The sequence below is a fragment of the Mesoplodon mirus genome (assembly GCF_964341445.2).
Source record: "Mesoplodon mirus genome assembly, chromosome: 11".
NCBI lineage: Eukaryota > Metazoa > Chordata > Mammalia > Artiodactyla > Ziphiidae > Mesoplodon > Mesoplodon mirus.
In genome coordinates this window covers 7,280,984-7,304,063 of record NC_138987.1, presented here as the reverse complement: position 1 = coordinate 7,304,063, position 23,080 = coordinate 7,280,984, and the positions used below count along the sequence as shown (strand labels likewise).

General features: G+C 37.9%; 1 protein-coding gene across 1 annotated transcript in view; it reads right to left on the bottom strand.

Annotated features, from left to right (window-relative positions):
• OTOGL (otogelin like) overlaps positions 1–23,080 on the bottom strand; it is a gene marked incomplete at both ends in the record, with an annotated part of 143,984 nt that overhangs the window by 84,121 nt on the left and 36,783 nt on the right. The window contains 12 exons of the mRNA XM_082636305.1: positions 1,794–1,956; positions 3,559–3,611; positions 4,832–4,906; positions 5,912–6,077; positions 7,970–8,179; positions 10,672–10,796; positions 15,128–15,305; positions 17,412–17,535; positions 19,452–19,597; positions 20,388–20,434; positions 21,505–21,613; positions 22,867–22,992. Coding sequence (XP_082492431.1) covers positions 1,794–1,956; positions 3,559–3,611; positions 4,832–4,906; positions 5,912–6,077; positions 7,970–8,179; positions 10,672–10,796; positions 15,128–15,305; positions 17,412–17,535; positions 19,452–19,597; positions 20,388–20,434; positions 21,505–21,613; positions 22,867–22,992 — 1,522 coding nt within the window. The remainder of the gene's footprint in view (positions 1–1,793; positions 1,957–3,558; positions 3,612–4,831; positions 4,907–5,911; positions 6,078–7,969; positions 8,180–10,671; positions 10,797–15,127; positions 15,306–17,411; positions 17,536–19,451; positions 19,598–20,387; positions 20,435–21,504; positions 21,614–22,866; positions 22,993–23,080) is intronic.

Genomic DNA, 23,080 nt, shown 5'->3' with positions numbered 1-23,080 from the left:
ATAAGGAGCCCCATGGAAACAAGTGGCACCAGGCTTATTGTCCTAAAATAAGCCAGCCAAGGTCACGTGGAAGTCAGTACAAATCATACTACCAAGAACAACTTTATAATAGAAAGTTCCATGTAACAAAATTATTTCCAAACAGTGAGAGGCCTCTTAGTCAATTCCAACTGTACTTATTTCAATAAAATAAGAGGAGGTGGGAGGAAATTACTTTAAGCTTTTGTAATAAACTTTGACCAGTAAATTAATAAATCACCGTTGAACTAAACGTCGAAGGTGACAGCACATAGATATTGTTTTAAATAACAGCATCAACCACAGCACGTGAAACAGAATTAGGCTGTCGATTTCTTTAATCAGCCATGCATCCCTGAGTCATAATCAAGTCTAATCGAGCAAGCAATGTTCAGTTATTTTACTCCAATAAAGGTTTTATTTCCCTTGTCCTTTGTACTAAAATGTCTTCCTTGCTCATCTGCTGTATGACCTGATTTCTACCTGCCTTTATTTTCCCAGGCAAGGCCTTGTTCTTTCACACTCCTCCTATGTCCTTTCTTTCTAAAGAGATGGATACAGTCCCATTACTTGGCTCTTCAACCTATTCCAGATTGGGACCATTTAGACAAATGTGACTCTCCTGGGAAACAGAGCACAAAACCTCTCTCTTCTTTGCTCCTGGTTTATATGAATAGAGCCCAGGAATCGCTTTGTGTGAGTACGTTCATCGAGAAAGAATGGGTGACCTCTTTGCCTTAGGCGGCCCTCCCTCTGTGCACTGCCTCTATTCATTACCAGAAGAAGGAAGGCCAGTGAGGCCAGATTCCACGTGTGCCTGCAAGGAAGCAAATAGCCACCAGATTCTGTATTTACCTTCCATGTATACTAGGCATTTCTGCTACTAAAGAAAATGTACAAAGATAAGAGTAAATTATGCTGCCATAAAATAGTGGCCCATACTTATTGAGTGTATACACACACATACACACACACACACACACACACAGAGGCACACACACCACATTTCAAAATGCCTAACTGAGACTTTAAAGGAACTTGCAGAAAAATCACGCAGCTGATATCGGCAGGGCTGGGATTTGAAACAGGTGTGTCTGAAGCCAGAGCTCCCGCTGTTAGCCACTACCCTAAGTAGCCTCAACACACCATTTTCTGTAACATCCATTAGATAGATCAGTTGGCATCAATAATATAACTTAAAATCAACAACAGTAACAGCACAACAGAATATACAAAAGATATGTACTTCAAGTGTTTTGAATACAGAGTGGCTCACTATCATTTTCCCCAAATTGCAGTTGAATCAGGAGGTAAATGCCAAGTCCATCCTCTCACTGTCGTGGCCTCTCCCGTTGCGGAGCACAGGCTCCAGACGCGCATGCTCAGCTGCCATGGCTCACGGGCCCAGCTGCTCCGCGGCATGTGGGACCTTCCCGGACTGGGGCACGAACCCATGTCCCCTACATCGGCAGGCGGACTATCAACCACTGCACCACCAGGGAAGCCCCACTGCATTACTTTAATTATATTGTATACATAACATATTGTGACATTATTTAGTCATGTGTTATATGTGATATGCATCTCACACATAACATATGTGATATGTTCTATGAGCACAGAAAAATAATTACAACAGTCTTCTAGTTACCAACTCAAAGTGAACCACTAGTCAGAACACAATTTTAGCTATTCCTATAAATAATGTTTTTAAGTGCTCTTGTGTTTCCTATCAAATTCTAAACGTTCTGTATTATCAAGAAAAAGAGGCTTACCCTGGAGCACAGACACAGCCACTTATGCAGGGTGATGATGGGGCACAAGTGAAGTTCATAGCCAGGTTTGCACATGTAGTTTCACAATTTATACCACCAGCTGGTAATTCAGGGTCAGGAAACCTACAGTCGAAATACTGTTTTCCCTCGGGGCAGATGAGAACTGCAGGGACAAGGCACAGATAAAATACCCTTAACTTTGTATTTGTTCTACACATTTAATCTTATTGACATGCATTTGTCATCAAAACACAATTCACCATAGAATACAGTGCATTTAACAGTAATAACTGATCTGACTCTGTGATGTTTGGTTCATGAGCTTACAAACATTCCCTAGACAGATTTCCTTTAATCACCGAAATTTCCAAAATCTATTTTGAGTTTGAAAACTTTAGCTGCCTTCCAAAAGCAGTAACTAAACAACTAGTATATAGTTTTCTGAGATCAAGAACCAGGGTATTCTGATTAATGCAAACATACATTATCAATTTTTGAGGACTGACAGTACAGTATATTTAAACTTTACAAAGTTGCATGTTTACAACAAACACATGATACTTTTAGATCTCGCTTCACCTCAGAGTCCTTATTTACATTAGTCCTCACTATAATGTAGAAGTGCAGAAAACGGACATAATCACAGGCAGGCTGGGGCTTACATGTTGCTCCAGAAACTTCTGAGCTCAGAGGGATTAAATAACACCCCTTATCTGTGGCCAAAAGGAATCCTGGGGATTCCTCTGTGAGAAGTCTGGCCACCTGGGCATCCTTTTCTTCAATGCTGAGCCACCCTGACGCAAATGGGGCAAGGCAGGGAGGGCCTAGTAGCTATTGAATGTGTGTGTGGTCCATGAACATACACTGTAAAGAAGCCCTAGACAGCCTGAATCCTCATAACTTGAATCCAGGGCATATAATTTAAAGCTAATTTATAAAATATATTACATAACTGTGCAAATAAATAACAAAGCAATAGCGCACAATTAGTTTTAGCAGCCTACACTCTTCCTGCCCATTAAAATCAGCAAAAGGTAGTTTTGTTTAGTATTTGCCTAGAATTTCTCCACAGTGACCAAAAACTTGAGGCTTTTTGTGTGGTGAAAATAAGTAATATAAAGGGTCTCCTAATATATAAGATCTTCAGGAATGATATGCAATCATAAGATGATATTCTCAAGAGAGATGACAGTCGATGTCATTTTACATGCCATTTCTAATTGATGGCTGCTAGTACGAAAGCTTTGCTACTTATAATGTAGCCCAGGACCCGGTAGCATTAGCATCACTTCGGCCATCAACAGAAATGTTGCAAGCATCACCCCTGAGCTACTGAATCAGAATCAGCATTTTAGCAAGATCCCCAGGTGACTGTGCGTACATTAGAATCTGCTGGTCTGGAGTAGGGTTTCCCAACTGCTATTGCACAGGTGAGTTCTAACAGGTGTCTGGATACATATCCCTAAAGCTTTTGGGGCACCTGGGGTGGTGCTGGGATAGGCGGCATCAAGGCAGCATCCCTGGGTTGATCAGCTCTGCCCCTAAGAAGCCTTATATGTCCACCCCACACTGTCCTACAAATATTATAATTCCGAATGTGAAAAAAGTTAGGAAGCACCAGAGTACCCTGTTGAGAAACATTCTAAGGCTATTCCTCCATGCACATTGGCAAAGAGGGCTGTGACAGATTAATAACTTCTGCCCTAAGCGTAGGAGCAGTACTAGAGGCACGTTCTCTTTAAGAAAACATCTATCTAGATCTTACCAGCAGAGGGTGTTGCTAATTCATCACATTTCACAGTCCCATTTGAACACTGGCTGGTAGAAGTAAACAAATAGTTAATTCATGAAACCAAACCTCAAGTTTTTTCTGTATTTCAAAGACAATATAACATGCAAGAATTGACAAATACAATTTTTCCTTTTTACAAATAAGTTATTGATTTAGGTCCAATTCGAAGAGAGCTATTTCAGTTCAACACATTTTTATCAAACGCTCATATATATGTGGGGCACTGTGACAGGCATGGGGAATTCAAAGACCAAAATTCGTAGTCTTTAGCCAAGTGCCTACTATATTCTAGTAGGAGAGAAAGACATACAAATAAATAATTTAGCCAGTGTGACATGCAACATACAAACGTTTAAGACATAGAAGTAAAGCACCAAAAAATGTTTAAAAATCTGTTAGCAATTGACATCAGGGCAGTCAAAGAAGATAAAGTCGGGAAAATTTTGAAGAAGGGATGGAGGTTACGATATAGATTAAAGTAGGAAGGCTGTCACACTGAGTGGAGATGTAGTACAAAGCCATGTAGGGGTAGGACAGCTTTCCATGCGATAGAGTGCCATGTGGGAAGTGACAGTGGATGCAGATGGCAAAGAGTCAAAGGCCAGCTCCTATTAAGACACTAAGAATTTATCCGTGAAGTGAGTCACTAAAGACCTTAAACACAGATGTGATATGGTTGGTTTGAATTCTAGAAAAGTCATTCTGGCAGCAGTGTGGAAGACAGAGTGAAGTCTAATCTTGCAACCTGAGTTCGAAAGTCAGGGCATAAGGCAAAAACCAAATTCAGGCAATGTGAATCTTGAAAATTACTTAAGAAGATATCATGATAAGGAAAAATACACCAGTTCTCAATAAGCCAGTGGATAAGCCACAAAACTAAAACCCCTCGGTAACTTACAGTATTTGAACACTCATCTCATCCTTAACTTTTATTTGAGACTCAAACTGATCAAAGGCCTTCCATTTCACTATTTGAAACTTCAATTCATAGCTCTTTTCTGCAGTTTTGAGCACAAGACTTAGGCATTCCATGTTGAAATGTAATATACACATGTGGTTTAATATATATATATATATTACGGTTTAATATATATATAAATGTAATATATATGGTTTAAAAGTTTATATATTAAGGTTATCTGTATTTTTCAAATTATAGGTGTAATATTTCAATTTATGGTTTTGGTTAAGAAGTTATATGATTACATGTTATTTGTCAAGAACAATCACCATCACTGAAATCTACCATAAGCCTGAGGGCGTTGGGATGAGCTCCCCAGGTTGGTAAATGCTGCCTCTGTAATGACACCGACAGTGAAATCTGCAAGGAAAAGAAAGGGTTAAATTAACAAAATAGGATACAAATTTTTTAAAAAACACTGAAATTCAAGCAGACCATATGCTCTGTACTGATAATTTTTTTTTTTTTTTTTTTTTTTTTTTTTTTTTTTTTTTCTTTTTGCGGTATGCGGGCCTCTCACTGTTGTGGCCTCTCCCGTTGCGGAGCACAGGCTCCGGACGCGCAGGCCCAGCGGCCATGGCTCACGGGCCCAGCCGCTCCGCGGCATATGGGATCCTCCCAGACCGGGGCACGAACCCGTATCCCCTGCATCGGCAGGCGGACTCTCAACCACTGCGCCACCAGGGAGGCCCCTGTACTGATAATTTTAATGCACAGTCTAACAATGACATTACTCCATGAGATTCCATACAATTCTGTTATACAAATGTGAAGCCTTGTGCAGCTTTAGATTTTGTTTTCTAAATTCAAGCTCTGTATTGTTTTAGTGACAGAACAGACTGTGTTATTTTTGTCACCAAATAAAAAGTCCCTGAAGGCACTTCAGAGAAACACAACTGGTATATCATTTAGCCTTATGTAGACAACAAAAGTCTTTATGTCATATGAGATTTGAGAAATTTCTGAGCGCTGAGAGACATTAAAATCCTGCTAGTAAAATCTGCCACATGACCGTGAAACATAAACCTTGCTATCATTATTGATATGGCAAAAGCAAGTGGAGATAAACGTCAGGATTAACCATCAGATTCCTTAGCTCTTTCTATAGAGATTTTGTGAATACATATAAATAAATAAAGGTAAAGACATTAAGAAATATTAAAGAAACAACTCACAAGCAGATCTTTGCATATATGCACACTTATTTCATGGAAAAAGTGACTGTTTAATAGTGGAAAAAATTTATGGTGCTGAGTCAATTAGATAAAAAACAGAAAGAAAGGAAAGAGGCATGGTAGCCCATTTATCCTGTAAGGGAGAAAAGAGATAAAAACTGGACGCTGTCAACCCACTCCTGTGACGTACATGGGCACACAAAAGCTAAGTGTGTCTTCATAGTATTTGCCTTCGGGACAGTTGCAGCCTTCAGCACAGTCATCATGACACTGTTCTGGGGAAGAGAGAGAGATGCAGGCGCGGCGACAGAAGGAGGAGCAGTGATGGTACATCATGCCTTTCTGGCACACCACCCCTGAGGACGAAGAAGCATCAGTTGAGAAAGATCTCCACAGGGCCGAGAAGCATTTTATGCTGGGTTATAAGTCTATGATAGACATAAATCATGAAAAAAGAAGATATCTTACATCAATAAACCTAGAACATTACAGAATCCTATATCATAAATAAATAAATAAAATAATTCTTTGCCTCAGTGTAACAGAAGAACAAAATTTCTATGTGACATATATTTAAGTGTGACATTCCATAACACTCTTTAACAGCCTGTGCTATAATTTTTAAAAATATTTTTAAGGTATTTTATCCATGTAAATAAACTTCCTTTCCTCACAGTTTAAATTTATTTACTGCTATACTGACACCACCTTCTTCTCTGACATTATTTAATCCTAAGTAAACTTTTAGTCCTCTGCAAATAGCACAAAACTTGACTTTATCAATCTGTACTCACAGCTCCTGTTTTTTGCCTTTTTAATCATGTTTGCACTTTTTGCTAAACTCTCCAATTTCTTTTTAGAACAAACTGAACTGATTACAGTAGGCAAACTAAAATAATCTAAAAACACACTTATACAAACAAAAATGCTGGATAAAACACAACTGAAATAATGTTAAATGTATAATTGATCTTGTGAGAAAAAAATGGGGGTGGAGGGTAACTTCTCCACACACCAGAAGTAAAGAGAGAAATAAAATTCAGAACTTTAAGTAGAGGAAGGGAGGATGGGTCCCAGTAATCTTGGACCTGATATTTAACTCTTAAGGAAATGGAAAATGAAAGTTGGTCCTTTTCAGGGCAAGGAATTGGGAGACCCTTAACTTGGACCTCCAAAAAAATCTCCATCGTCAGTTGAAAAGATGGACTACAGCAGAGGTCAGCAATCTTTTTTTGTAAAGAGTTAAATGGTAAATAGCTTCAACTTTTCTGGCCATACAGTCTCTGTCACAACTACTCAACTCTACCCTTGTAGCTCAAAAGCAGTCATAGACAATATGCGAACATATGGGCAGTAAACTTTATTTCCAAAAACACGGGAAGCCCAAGGGTGTAATTTGCCAACTTCTGGACTAGAAGAAATCTGCTCATAGTACAGGGAGATGCCAGGAAAGCTCCTCTAACTCTGTGGGGTCTCTGATGAAATAAAGTATCCTCTGAGAAATCAAATTCCTGCACAGGTTTGGTATATGAATTTACATTACTTTTATATTTACATTATTTTTGTCTTAGAAAGCCCAAGCTGAGAAATTAACATCAAAACTGGCCAGTGTTACTCCTGGAATAATAGGAAAAAGTTTTTTGAAACCACCGAGGGATGAAGAGATGGAGAGAATGATGCTCCTGAAACCCAGGTCACAGAAGATTCTAATGGGGCTAAGGGGAATGGGCAGTCTTGACAAAGAAAGATTAAATCATAAAAGAAATTATAGAACAGTAAGGAAAGGAAACAATCTACTATGCATGATAACAACAGACATCATAACCAGGAAAATTCGAGCCCTAAGAACTTGAGATAATAATTGCCTGTTGCATAATTTACCTATTTACCTACAAATCTGTGTCACTACACCACATAATGCTTTCCCGTACTTTCCAATATTTAGAACATTTCTATAAGAATTTTTTCAAATGTTTCAAATTATTTCTGTTGCATATTTCAAACCATACAACTACACTCTAATTTTGCTTATGGTAAAAATAGTCAAAAGCCATTGGTCTTATCCAGCAGAGCTCCAATTTTAAGAAATAAAGTATTTCACTTTTTTTCATGTTTACACATTATAATAAGTCAAACAACTTAAGCAAATATTGCCTTTTTATTTAAAAAAATAGCGGTAATTACAAATACAAAAATCTCTAAAGTGTTATTTGATCATCTTTATCAGTGACAATGCCATCATACTCACCACAGAATGAAATCTGAACTCTGAAATCGATGGGAACACCACGCTGGCCACAGAGGTAGGCATAGTGGGCAAGAGCATTGCATAGGCAGGCGCTTCCGCACTTGCATGCATCATGGCGGCATAGCTGATAGTACAGCCCAGGGCTAATATGGATGTGGCAAGGAGCAAAGAGCTCTTGGTGGATAACATCACAGTGTGCTGCATATCCAACTAACAGACAAAGAACCCCATCAGCACTTCATTTACTAGTCTAGCTAGTATCAAATACCCCTAAAGTATCAAATTCCAGCACTATCCAAGCATCTTGCTTTCCTAGAAATACACTGTACTGCATATTGTTTTCAATAAGAGCCAATATTTTCAGCTTATACTTTTTTGGTTTGTTTTTACTTTCGGTAATATTGCTAACAGTACTTATCCATATTTAATATTCTTCTAACAAAAAAACAGAAAAGTATTGTGTTATACCTGAATAACTTGAGCAACAGAAGGGCTAACTGACAGAAGTGGCCTCAGTTACCCCATCGCCTGAGGACCATCTTAGGAAATCACCCTAATTCTGCTATAAAGAACTGATGAGTATTAGAAGGTTTATCTCCCAACATCCACACGCAATAAAAGCAGTGCCAATTGTGGATGTTATGGCAATTCACTGGGATACACAATTATCCAGGAAGGACTAGGAATCATCTCACTCCAATGGAGTCTCTGAGGTAAATGGTAATGAGGTAGGTGCCACATAGTCATTAAACACAATATCTGCACAAGGCGTAGTGCACAATGTCTGGTAAATATTAGGAGATCAATAATGTTTGATAAATGAATCTATGATGAATATGTGAATAAATTAATAATGAATAGAAATTGGTAATGGAACATATGCTAAAGGCTATGAGCTATCACTACCAAGCCATTTGAGGGGATGTGTATAATAAGTTCTTGAAATGTGTTGACTTTTTCTTGAGAATGACTACTCAGATATAATTCTTTATGGGAGTAACCAAGTTTGACAAAACAATCTGGATTTCATCTTTCTGAAAAAGCCTCGTCCTGTCATTTCTTGGTGCAATGGACCTTGATTGCATTGATTTCTTCACAGATAAAATTAATCAATCTTTGAGTTGTCATTGTCTTTGAGAGACAAGATGAGCTGCTAGAGATCAGAATTTTTTCACTACTGAGGAATTATACTGAACTTTTTTTGTGGAGCTTTTTAAATATATTTATTATTGGAAACACATGGTAATTATCTAAGTAATTACCTGAGTATTATATATTTTTGCATAGTTATGCACATAATATATGAAAACAAATGACAGACTATAACAGCATACTATTAGCATGTATACTCCTAATTCCCAGGATCTCCAAGCAAGAGCTTTTATTGCGTGTCCTAAAGATTTGTAGATCAAAAAACATTCCTACTGACATTAAGTGAAAGGGTGACTCAGAAAATCCTTGTTTAAAAATATCCTTCAGAATCCATATCAGAGTTGACTTTCATCTATTTATTTTCCTTTCTTTGGGGATCTTTTTGAATTTACCTATTTGAAATTAAAAAATAATAGTTCATGGCAAAGGTGAAGAAAAATAATATCTAAAATATATATGTCATAGAAGACATAAGATATGGGGACAAAAATGATTAAGAAATATATATTAAAAAATGGTAGGGAATAAAGGAGGTCATTAAAGAAACAACCAGAGACAATTAGAGTAGAGTCCAATTGATAATTAGAAGTTGGCCTAGATTAAAAAAAAAAATCACTAAAAGCAAGATTATCTTGTTTTCTTTCCAGGACACGAAAACTGTATGTTAATAATAAGGACCATAGAACAATAAACAGAATCCTTCCAAACAACCACTACAAAATCCAGAAACTCTACTAACTTCTCATGGGTACTCAATCAATATTAATTATGAATTTTTAAAACTACATAAAAACAGTAAACTAACTAAAATAATTAAAGGAACAAATTTAAATTATAAAAATATCTATTTAAACACGCACATTAATTTTCTTTCAGAAAGTGATTTTGCAAAAAAAAAAAAAATACGCCTTCTTTTATCGAACAGTAAAATAGCCTTTCACATGGTCTGCTGTGGCTTTAGTAAGAAAAAACATGCAGCCAAATATTCTTCGCATGTGAGTTGCACTGTCATTGTAGATTGGAACTCTATGGCCATCTCAAATTGTTACACACCTGATGGCACAAAGCTTCTCTGGATCACTGGCTTCCTGCTTATGAAGCCATAATATGTTCTGTGAGTAGGAGCTCGTAGTGTGACATCAATAAACAGGAGAATTCACACGCACTGTCACACTATGGAACCGAAGTTGAATATCCCAAGACTATACGAGCATTATTAGAATACTTCCAGAGACTTTTCTTTAGCATTTAAATAAGCTGAAATACCCAAAATGCTAGCTCACATTTGGGAACAGTTGGGGGATTTCTGAACACCTAAAATAAGTAAATTTATGAATGCAGAGTAGTAAATAAAAGAGTCATTTTCTGGAGTTCTTTTTTAAAGTAACCTAGATTACATAAAGAGGCATGTGTATTAAATAAAAATACATAAAGAATGGCATCAATTTTATCATAATGAAGAAAATCAGAACTTAAAATCACTATCTAATTTTACAAAATTGCAGTAATAAAGAGAACTTTTTCCTAGGTTTACATGCAGAAAGACTTACTGTTTTGTTGATTAATGTTGCAGGGGTCCACCATAGGAACATGAACAGGTGCAAAACAAGTGGAGGAAACTCTCCATGCATTTGCATGAAGTTGTGGGGTACCTTCTATCATGCCTGATGGAGAACTAGAAAGCAAATATAATATTCTCTTAGCCTCTCCCATTCATTTCCTTCCTTCAGAGTCTTCAAATATTGAAAAAAGAGAATACTACTTTTTTAATTTACAAAGAAATCTTAGAGCTTGAAATGTTTTATTACATTTTTAAATATACATGGTGTTAGCTTCCTATTATTAAGACTTTACAATGTGTCAAATTGTGGACATACATGGTTTTATTTAATAATCATTTCAGCCTTGTGAAGGAAACACCATTATCCCCATTTTAGAGAGAAGGCAAAACAGAAGCTTAGAGAAATATTAATGTCCACTCAGCTGCTAAGTGTCAGAGGTGAGATTCAAACGTAGTTCACACCACTTTGATGAAATAACACTCACACAACCAAAGCATGAATGCGTGTGGTTTAGGGAGGTGGAGGTAGGGAGCTCACGTGATTCTTTTCAGGGTAAAGACAAATGTCCTAAAGAAGAAATAGTCTACACCGCTGGTTCAGTATTTCAATTTTCATTATGAGGCCTGACATACTGAGGTTCCACTGTGAGGTTGGGCAAACAAACCAAGTGAAAATTAAGGAGAAATGGTATAAGAGGCACTCTTGCGGTATGCGGGCCTCTCACCGTTGTGGCCTCTCCCGCTGCGGAGCACAGGCTCCGGACGCGCAGGCTCCGCGGCATGTGGGATCTTCCAGGACCAGGGCTCAAACCCGTGTACCCTGCATCGGCAGGTGGACTCTCAACCACTGCGCCACCAGGGAAGCCCTAAGAGGCACTCTTCACCCAAGTTTTCTCACTTCTTCAGTTCCCTCAGCAAACCAAAATGGAAGAGAAATATCTACCCTTCATTCAGGCTTATAAACCACAACAATGTTTAAGAGCCAGACACTAAAATGTCCCCTCCAGAAGTCATCAAGATTTAGTTAGTCATCAGCCAATAGTGAGCGACAACCCCTGTTGGAGCTGTGCCAGACACTGTCAGAACTACTTAGAGAATCGGGTTGGACTAGGTTTCCTGTAGGAAGCTTTGACCAAGCAAAACTTCACTAGTGCAAACCATAACTGCATGAATTGCTACAACACGGCCAAATAATAGAGTAGCATTTATCTTCACTCTCTTAGTGTCCAAATAAACATAACTACTTTGCCTACCATTTATCTCAATCACCAGTATGAAGCTATATGGAGCTTCTCACCACAAAGACAGGAGTAAAAGAGGGAGCCACACAAGCTACTCCACCCTGCTCATCCCTTGTAGCCACCTTTTCCTTCTTTTTCCTATTCCTCAAAATGAAACTATTCTAGAAATGTATAGAATTATAACAAACCCAATCCGAAATCTAATTTTGCTCCAATGAGAACACGAAGACGCACAGAAATTGCATGACTTGCACTAGCTCTTTTCATTCTTTCCCTCTCCATCCCTACAAAGCACAATAAAATAGGTCAAGGTGATAGATGTACTCAGGATTCCCAGGAGGAACTGACTCAGAGCTTGGCTCTCTTATTTCATTTAATTCACTTAAAACAATAAATACCAAAAAAAGGAGCTGAAATGTAGACCCATTTATTTATTGCATTCATTTTATAAAATAGCCTTTCAGTTCACCACAGTTAACTTACTAAAACAAGGCATACAAAATAAATTTTCAAGTAATTAATATTTTCCATTCATTATGTTTGCAGATTCACATTAACTTTGTGATGCAAGGAATTTTAACTGCTTATGCTGGAAAGCTAAACAATGTTTGAAAATTATCTCTGACTCTGAAATATTATCCTGCACTGTTATCAGGCCTGAATGTTTATACATGGAGGAGACTGGTGCCTTAGAAAGAGGCAGACAGATCTGCCATCTGTTAAACATTGACTACTAACCCATTCTGACAAACAGGAAGAGAAAAGGCTTAATGTCTCCTCTGCACATCTTAACCAAGCCACTTAATATAGTTTCTGTTTCACAAATGGATAAGAAATCAATATTCTGATCTACCAATAAATGAAACAAACAAACAATGTATGTATGACTAATTCACTTTGTTATAAAGCAGATAATAATAAAAAAAAATGCTTTGCTGAAATCCTTTGGAGATTTCAGGGTTTTTTGGAACACAGGCCACCCCTCTCCTTGCTCAGTCCTGCAATAAACCTTTCTCTGCTCCAGACTCCAACCTTTAGGTTTGTTTGGCCTCACTGTGCTTCAGACACACGAACCTGCATTCGGTAACAATCTGACCAGCTTTACAAGCGTCCCCTGATAATGTGTCAGATATTCAAGTTTTAGGGCCCTGTCCCAGCTCTATGGAATCAGCAACTCTGGTGGGGCTCAGTGATCTCTGTTATAACAAGCCCTCCAGATGATTTTTATTCACCTTAAAGTTTGAAAATATCTGCATTGTCAGCTGGCCAAAGCGTCCACCAGCAGGTGAAGGGGAGTGGCGCCTGGAAAAGATAGGGAGTAGCCAAGGCAAGTACAGCAGCATTTGCCGTGGTAGTAATAGAGGAAAAAAACCCCAAAAAACAAAAAAAAAAACCGTAAATGACCTAAAAGCAAATTAATTACACAGGATAAAGGTAAAAGAAACTCTCTTTTAAAATTAAAAAATTTAAATGCCCTTTCTCCTTGCTGATCCAAATTCTCTTCTTGGTGCCACATCAAAAGTCCTACTACCTCCAGGGCTTCCCTGGAGGCTCAGTGGTTGAGAGTCCACCTGCCGATGCAGGGGACACGGGTTCGTGCCCCGGTCGGGGAAGATCCCACATGCTGCGGACTGGCTGGGCCCGTGAGCCATGGTCGCTGAGCCTGCACGTCCGGAGCCTGTGCTCTGCAAAGGGAGAGGCCACAGCAGTGAGAGGCCCGTGTACCACACACACACACACAAAAAAAGTCCTACCTCCATTCAGTTCAACTGTCTAGTGCATATAAGGTATTATGCCAGTTCTTAAGAATATAAGGATTAAGGACACAGTCTTTATTCTCAAAGCCTTTGCAGTTTTAAGTGGAAACCAGACAGATAAATGACAAATTTTCATAGATAACAGAGTCAAAATTAACTTTGATGGGATACAAACTCACTTTTTGAAGCAAATAATGACCAAGTTGGTTTGAAAAATAAATAGGAGTTAATGGGGAAGATTAGGGAGGGCACAGAACCCAAAGCAGGAAGAATATGCAGAAGTGGGTTTTTTTGTTTGTTTTGTTTGTTTTGTTTTGTTTTGTTTTTTGCGGTACACGGGCCTCTCACTTTTGTGGCCTCTCCCGTTGCGGAGCACAGGCTCCGGATGCTCAGGCTCAGCGGCCATGGCTCACGGGCCCAGCCGCTCCGCGGCATGTGGGATCTTCCCGGACTGGGGCACGAACCCGTGTCCCCTGCATCGGCAGGCGGATTCTCAACCACTGCGCCACCAGGGAAGCCCCAGAAGTGTGTTTTTAATGGCATTTGGAGAATGGCTTCTCCAGGAAACGCTGCCCGCCTACCCAGCCCACACTGACCTACTCAAAATTTTGCTTTGCTTCTAGCCACAACCACACAAGTTAACACTCAACTTTTTGAATTCACCTCAGTATTTTTATACATGTTGTGATTAATACCTCGCCTAGAACAAATTATTTCTGAAAGACGGTTGTCCCCTCCCAATCCACAATATAAGCTCCTTGAGGATGGGAACCATGTCTTACTGCCTTTATTGTCCCACAGTGCTTAGCACAATAACAGGTGCTCAAAGCATTTACACTAAGTTATACACCATGTCTTATCACATGTAGGTGAAAGTGCTTTGTTAATACAAGGGGTATAAATGTATTTTATTGCTTTTTCTCCTAATGAAACACCAACTATCATAAAATCCAATTGACTTAGATGCCATAATGTTGCTTTAGAGATATCATTCATACCAAATGATATCAATATTATTACAGTATAATTTACTATCATTCACACCAAATGATTCTAAGACTTTTTAAAGGCAGCAAAATTTTTTTTACATAAAATACCGTTAAGCTTGATAGGATAGGTGGCAGAGAGAATAACAGGAAGTTATTCTGTGGGTAGCCTTCAGGCTGAGTCTCACTACCTAAATCCAAAGTCCAGCTCCACTGTATCTGAGCTATGTGACTGAGCTATTTATTTGTCACTTTGGTGCCTCAGTTAGCTTCCTTATCTATAAAATAGAGATACTAATCAGGGGATTGCTACAAAATTTAAATACAATAATCCATGTAAAGCTCTTGGAACAGTGAGTACTAAGCTATTATTCGTTAAGTAAACATTTTTAATGTAAGAATTTGTATCCTCTAAATTACTAGTCATTAAATTATGTTAGCTATACAGAGATCATACTTACAGAAAATCATCCCTTATGTTCCCATTAAATGTGCCACACAGACCCAACGTTCTTCTTTTCCACGCACTAGTGAGCTGAATATAAACTCTTTCCCCATCTATAGCAAACAGAATCTTTAAACCAAACGTGGTTTTTAGAAGAATAAATAAGGATGACAGAGTCTGAATTTCAACAATTCCTGCAGGAAAAGAACATACATAAATCAGCTTTGAGACTCACAGGCAGTGTTCTGAAATGTTAATGTACAACATCGGGAGTCTTCTTCCAAAAGACTTCTTCCCAGTCCCTGCTCCTGTGCTCCGGGGCCAATTTTCACCACCTTGTGCCTGTTTTCTTTTCTTCCATTTCCCTTTTGGGTCTTCAGCAGATATTTTTAATAGATTGTCAGGTGCACATGTAATTTCAGTTGGCAAGCATCTCATGGTGGGGGTGGACAGTCCTTAGACATTTGAAATCTGATCTCTTTTCCTTAACGTGTGTGTGTGTGTATGTGTATGTGTGTGTGTGTGTGTTTTCCCACGAATTGGTCATGATTCAATAAGGAAGGGGCACTTTTTCAAAAATTCCCCATTCCTTTGAAACTGTCAGCAAAAAGGGGAGCACAGCACTAGAGAAGCACCATTTTATGAGACGTCTCTAGAGAAGAGAAACTTGTGCTCAAGACTGAATTTGACTTTTCCAACCAGAAGAGTGGCTCCTGCATCCCTGTCACAATTTCTGCCATCAGTCTGGTCACCAACCCGAGAAATCTGAGAAGCATTCTTTGATCACTTCATTCCCCTTGTTCTCCTTCCCCAACCAACCCCAATCCAATCCATCACCGAGTTGACAGCGCTTTTTTTCTAAATAAAATTTCAATCTGTTTTCCTCTCTCCATCTCTACTGTCACTGTCTTGGATCAGTTTCTCCTCATTCCTTGTATGCCCTCCTCTAATAATATCCTAACTATTATCTGTGTCTCATGTCTAACTTTTCTCAAAGCCATTTCCATAGTGTTGTTATAGTAGTCTACCAAGAAAAAAAAGACAAAGTTAGTCTCCTCATTAAAACTCATTGCTTATTTGGTTGAAACATATGAGATTGTCATCTTTGTACATAAAAATGGTCAAATAGGGCTTCCCTGGTGGCGCAGTGGTTGAGAGTCCGCCTGCCAATGCAGGGGACACGGGTTCGTGCCCGGGTCCGGGAAGATCCCACATGCCACGGAGCGGCTGGGCCCGTGAGCCATGGCCGCTGAGCCTGCACATCTGGAGCCTGTGCTCCGCAACGGGAGAGGCCACAACAGTGAGAGGCCCGCGTACAGCAAAAAAAAAAAAAAAAAAAAAAAAGGTCAAATAATAACAATTGCATATTCAATTTCATATCAAGTTCAGTCAACATCCTGGCACGACACTGACTGTGACCATGTAATTTATAACACAATTCAAGACATTTCTGAAAGCAAAACAGACTGTTATTAGTAACTATACTGGAACACAGGCATGAACAGGGCCTCCCAGGAAAACCACAAAGTATGATGCCCTGTCTATAAGGCATTCCCCATGGAATTAGGAGATACAAACTACTATGTATAAAACAGATAAGCAAGCAGGATATATTTGTACAGCACAGGAAATAACAATCACTGTTTTGAAGTAACTTTAAATGAAGTACAATCTATAAAAATATTGAATCACTATGTTGTATACCTAAAACTAATATAATATTGTAAGTCAACTATATTTCAATTTAAAAAATAAGGTCTTTCCCATTCTCATCCCCATCTCTTTCCCTCTTCTCATCTCTGGACATTCTACACTTACCCTCTTCATGCTGCAGCAATGCCAAAGTAGTTACAGTTCCCCCTAAACATACTGCATAGTTCTCCTCTTTGCTATGCCTAGAACACTTCCCTCATCTCCTTCATCCTGGCAATTCCTCAGCTGTAAATGCTCAATGAGATAGTCCCTTCCTTAAGAAAATTTCCTGACCATACCTGCACGGTTGAGTGAGTTGCACCTAATCATTTAGACCCCCAAAGTCCCTATGCATATCTTTGGGTTTATCATATTTTTAAGTGGCTGTTTACGTGTATCTCTCCTCTTCCAAACTCTAGTCCACTTGAGATAAACACTAGGTCCCATAAACATGGCCGTCTCCACCATGTTAGTCTGGCTGAGGAGCTGGCAACACATAGTCCCTCAGTGAATGTTAGGTTAGTCGGCTAACGGGAAAAGACTCCATTGAAGTTGTGCCGCTGTTGTTGTTCCTGTAAGAAAAGTACACCATCAGCATTGCTTCTTACCATTCAGACTGAAGCCCTGGTTAGGACTGGTGAGGATCTGTCCTCCCCTACTAAGGGTCACTTGTTTGTTGAAATCATCCTCCAGAATTAGAGTTACAGACTGAAGGCAGACCAAGCCAAGGTTCTGCATAAAAATCAAATTATCAATTAAAGGAGTGAGAGAGAGAGAGAGAAAGACACAGAAAGGGACAGGACCAATGGGAGACGGAAACGGGAGAAGATGAGGAAGAGAAAGGAGAAAAGAAAGGAGAGAGTGCACATGGATAAAAATTTATGGTATATAGAAAGCTTGAGAATAAGCAATATAATAAAGTAGCTATTACATCTTATTGTGAATCTAATGTAGTCCCATTACTAATAAAATATGTCTTTATGCAGTGCATTAAATATACCATATACATACATACACTTTACATAGATTATTAAATAGAAATGTTTTCAATAAAGTGCCAATAATTATGTTTTCCATAGTGCATAATTAAAGTATCTTTCCAAATTCATTTGTGGTATATTAAATATTTTAAAAGTTCAAGGTAGAAAAGAACAAAGAGAATTACTGTTCCATGCAGAAGGTTAACTGAGACCTGACATATTGCAAAAGAAAAAATTAAAATTAAAATTTAAAAAAGCTAACAAAGTAGGCTAGAATTTTGTTGGAAACAACCATTTTATGTTGGAATGAAAGTAGAAAAAAAGATTTTGGCAAAATTTTGACCACTTGATATAGAGAGAGATGAATGAAAAATCTGGGTTTCTTTGTTTACAAATTATTGATGTGCTTATTTCAAGATAATGTCTTTAAAATAAATATTCCAGAATGCTAAAACATCCATCATATCTATTTAGAATGATGTGTAACTTCTTAAATTCTGTCAAAAATCACCTTTAAGATAGCAGTTTGTAAAAACAGAACTACCATATGACCCAGCAATCCCACTACTGGGCATATACCCTGAGAAAACCATAATTCAAAAAGAGTCATGTACCACAATGTTCATTGCAGCTCTATTTACAATAGCCAGGACATGGAAACAACCTAAGTGCCCATCGACAGATGAATGCATAAAGAAGATGTGGCACATATATACAACGGAATATTACTCAGCCATAAAAAGAAACAAAATTGAGTTATTTGTAGTGAGGTGGATGGACCTAGAGTCTGTCATACAGAGTGAAGTAAGTCAGAAAGAGAAAAACAAATACCGTATGCTAACACATATATATGGAATCTTAAAAAAAAAAAAAAGATTCTGAAGAACCTAGGGGCAGGACAGGAATAAAGATGCAGACGTAGAGAATGGACTTGAGGACACGGGGAGGGGGAAGGGTAAGCTGGGATGAAGTGAGAAAGTGGCATGGACATATATACACTATCAAATGTAAAACAGATAGCTAGTGGGAAGCAGCCGCATAGCACAGAGACATCAGCTCAGTGCTTTAGGACCACCTAGAGGGTTGGGATAGGGAGCGTGAGAGGGAAATTCAAGAAGGAGGAGATATGGGGATATATGTATATGTATAGCTGATTTACTTTGTTATACAGCAGACACTAACACACCATTGTAAAGCAATTATACTCCAATAAAGATGTTAAAAAAAAAAGAGAGCAGTTTGGAAGTAACAAAAAGCTTATTGTCTATTGTGCAGTCATGAAATGTTCCAAAAACCTATACATAAACAAATACCATTTTTAAGAAAGGAAGTACAATAAATATGCACTATTTAATCTAAGATATATTTTTAATATATTTTAATAACTCTGAATTTATTTTAATATCTTATATTTTAGCAGATATTTAGATTTTTAGATATTTTAATATCTCTGAAATCAGGATGCATGATATTAATAGTATAACAGATTAATCATCAACATGTTTTCTTTCTTTGTAGTATACAGAATAATGATGCATCTTAACAATCAACGGTGTCTTATTTTTGAAGAAAATAACTATACCCATTCATGTTACCATTCTTAACCGAGATAAGAAGTTTGAGTCAAAAAAAATGAACATTCCTCTGGTCATTCTGAAATGTTCTTACCTGCTCACAGTGAGCTTTCTGTAAAGTAATTGTGAATTTATCTTTTCCAGTTCCTTTTACAAGGATGTATTGGCACATTCCAATGAAAGAATAATGTCGACCATCAAAAGTAGTAAAATGAGAATCACCTACAACAGAGCATTGAACTACCAAAAAAGAAGAAGAAGAAGAAGAAGAAGGAGGAGGAGGAGGAGGTGGGGGGGTGGAAGAAGAGGAGAAGGAGGAGCAGGGGGAGAAAAGAGGAGCAAGGAGAAGAAGGAGAAGAGGAAGAAGAAGTAGAGGAGGAAGAAGAGGAAGGAGGAGGAAGGGGAGGGGGAGGAGGAGGGGGAGGAGGAGGAGGAGGGGAGGAGGAGGGGGAGGAGGAGGGGGAGGAGGAGGAGGAGGGGAGGAGGAGGGGGAGGGGGAGGAGGAGGGGGAGGAGGAGGGGGAGGAGGAGGGGGAGGAGGAGGGGGAGGAGGGGGAGGAGGAGGAGGAGGAGAAGAAGAAGAGGAAGAAGAGGAAGAAGAAGAAGAAGAAGAAGAGGAAGGGGAAGGAGAAGAAGAAGGAGAAAAGGAGAAGGAGGAAGAAATTATGTTTATTCTTAAAAAGAAGTAGGTCAACTTAGGATAAATAGTTAGGTATCAAAAAGAATAACTAAAGTGTTTAAAATTCATTAGTTTGACAAACTTACTAAATTATGTTATTCAATTTAGTTTAAAATTTATTAAATGATAGCTGTCCCACATATTTTTTAGAATATTTCTATTATTTTAGTAAATTTTTCCCAAAGCTGTCTGCTCAGAGCTATCATTTATTCAATTTTCCACTATCCTCTTAATATCTGGATTTAGAAATCATTGCATTTATATGAGATGACCTTACAAAAATCAGTGCTAGCTTCCTCCTCAGTTTCAAGAAAATCAAGACATTGTCTTTAAAAACATTTAAAAGGATTACCTGGGCAGTCATGCTCAGTGCAGTTCCAAACTCCACCAACACATACACTAAATGAAATGATAAAAATATTAATCTAATTGTATAGAGAAATTGTATGAATATTTGCAATAACGTATTGGTAAATGTACCAAAATGTATCATGTTTTTTAGGTTCGGAATAATCTGACTTGAAAAATGTCTCTCCAAAAGTTCAGTTAACTGATAAATTTGGACTGGCAAGCACCTAAATTATTATTTATTGCATGCCATATTTTAAAATCAATTAGTCAAGAACAAAAACACTAAGCAGAGAACTTCTGTTTCTGTCCTTCCCTCATTGCTTAAACCAAAAAAGGTCACACACAATAAAGTATTTACCCACATCATTAGAGAAATATATATAGAGAGAGTTACGATTAATAAGTTAACTCATCTACTAAAAATTTTAAAAGTTGGCTTTGAGCATCATCAGACATTAAGGAGAGAGAAAAGATCTTCCCTTTGTAAGATAAATTCTGCCTTCTACCATCAAACAGGTATGAATTTTGGAGGACAGAAGCAGTCTCAGAATGGCAGGAACTCAAATCACTATCTAAGAATAGGGTTAGTTTTCAATTGCATTTCAGTTATATACACAGACACCTAAGGGAAAATTGCCTAATGACATTTACACCTCTGTTTCTTTTTAGATTGCCCTGAAGAGATTTAATCTTTGGCTATAATAGTCTTAGTTAGCTAATTTAAGAAGAATTTCTAAAAGTCTCTAATCATGGCCAAAAATTGGATAGTCACTTTTTAAGGTACTCAATAGAGAAGGCCAAGAGAACCATCAAGTTCTAAGAGTAAAAGTTTGTGCAAATTGGTGATTATGAATAAGAAGACAATTCAACAGTTCATCACATGGATATAAGATTTTATAGAACTACCAAGGGAAGTGAGGAGAATTACATCATAAAAGAAAATATAGATGTTCCCCCCACCACCCTGTCCCTGTAAGGCTTTAAATAAAAGGAAAACTGTGTCTTGGAATTTTTGGAAGAAAAATCAATAAAAAGTATATTTCTTTAAACACATGTCATGGTAAAATGGTCAACTAGTCAAGTATCCAGAAATTATTAGATGTACATTAATCACATACCATTCAGTACATTCTTGTTCAATTTTTGAACCAACTGAATAAGCTAATCCATGAAAATTGCATGGGCAATTTTCCAAGGAGATGCAAGTCCCATTTTCCAGTATGAGGCCTATTTAAGAAAAACACATATCAGATTCACAAAAGAAATCATAAAGATTGTATTCTTTGACTATAATAATTCAACCAACTTTTATTGAACACTTGCCTACACTAGGTGCTGGAAGTAACAAGTTTCTTTACTTTCAAGGAGGTTACCGACAGCCTGGCTCTGTCTCCATCAGTAGCTACCTTATAAGGGTCTATTTCAGTGGTTTTCAGCTTTCTTATCCCATGACTCGCCATCAGAAATTCAAGATTCACAGTACAGAATTAGGGCAACTAATGTCTCTTTGCTTTTGAGGGAAGAGGGGAGAAGAGGGAGAAAGTATATTCTTGGTTATATTTCTGTTTATGTCAAAGTGAGAGATTTACACTATCAGCACACAGATAATAAAGAGCCAAGCAGTGCTTCTCAAAGGGCTAGTACAGTAGAACTGCATTTAGTACTTCTCTCTAATGAGGAAAAGTGCTCGAACCAGTGTTACTAAGCACACTGTTTGATTCAGCTGATGTGTTTTTCAGAGTAAGACTCTCTAGATGAAGGAAGCATTGACTTATATTTTGGTGCATGGAGTTATATTCTGGTGCAAACTCCTTATCTCATCATTGGCTGGTAACAAACAGTTTAGGCCTGACACGGGTCCAAAGTACTTAGAGTAGCAGTGACAGAACAATGGACTGAGGTCAACGATCTGATTCCAAGTAGTCCTCAGTCATATTAAGTGTATGACAGTGGGAAAATCACTTAACATCTCTGGGATTCTATTTTTTTTTAATCTGTAAAAATAAAAGGGTTTGAGTAAATCCTCAATGTTCTTATAAATGTCTATCAGTATAGCAGATTTAAATCCCATTTCTATCACCTACTATGTTACTTCTAATTTCAAATATTAAAACTACATCAGGACTAAAATCTTGTACTGCCAAAATGTGAAGGTTTTTTTTTTCTGAACTTGATTTCATCTTTAAAAAACGAACGTATATAAATTATTAAATATCTTTAAATACTCAAGAGAACAAAAGATCTGCCATGGGTAACTTCAAGACAAAGTTCCAAACTTCCAAGGAAATTTACAAAAGAATAAGCCTTTTACTAAAGAAAAGCAGCCATTCCTTCTAGTCACTTCAAGGATCAAATCCTACAAGGACAGAAAATCACATCAGCCCTATTATCCTGAGAGATGACATTAAGACATGATTCTTGGATCACAGGGGTAATAGTTTCCAGGAGTGGAGACATGGTTTCTTTCATGAAGCACTTACCATCCGCGCAGTAACATCCGTCAAGACAATGGAGATTACTCCCAAGACATTGATCCTCAAATGTGCAGGTTGGTGGGCAACAACTGATACAATCCCGATGGACAAAGCTGTCATCACATTTATCAACTAAAATGGGCAAACAGGCGAGCTGTAAATCAACTTTATTCAACACTCAAAAGGATTACAGTGGTTTTTTTGGGTTTTTTAAAATTTT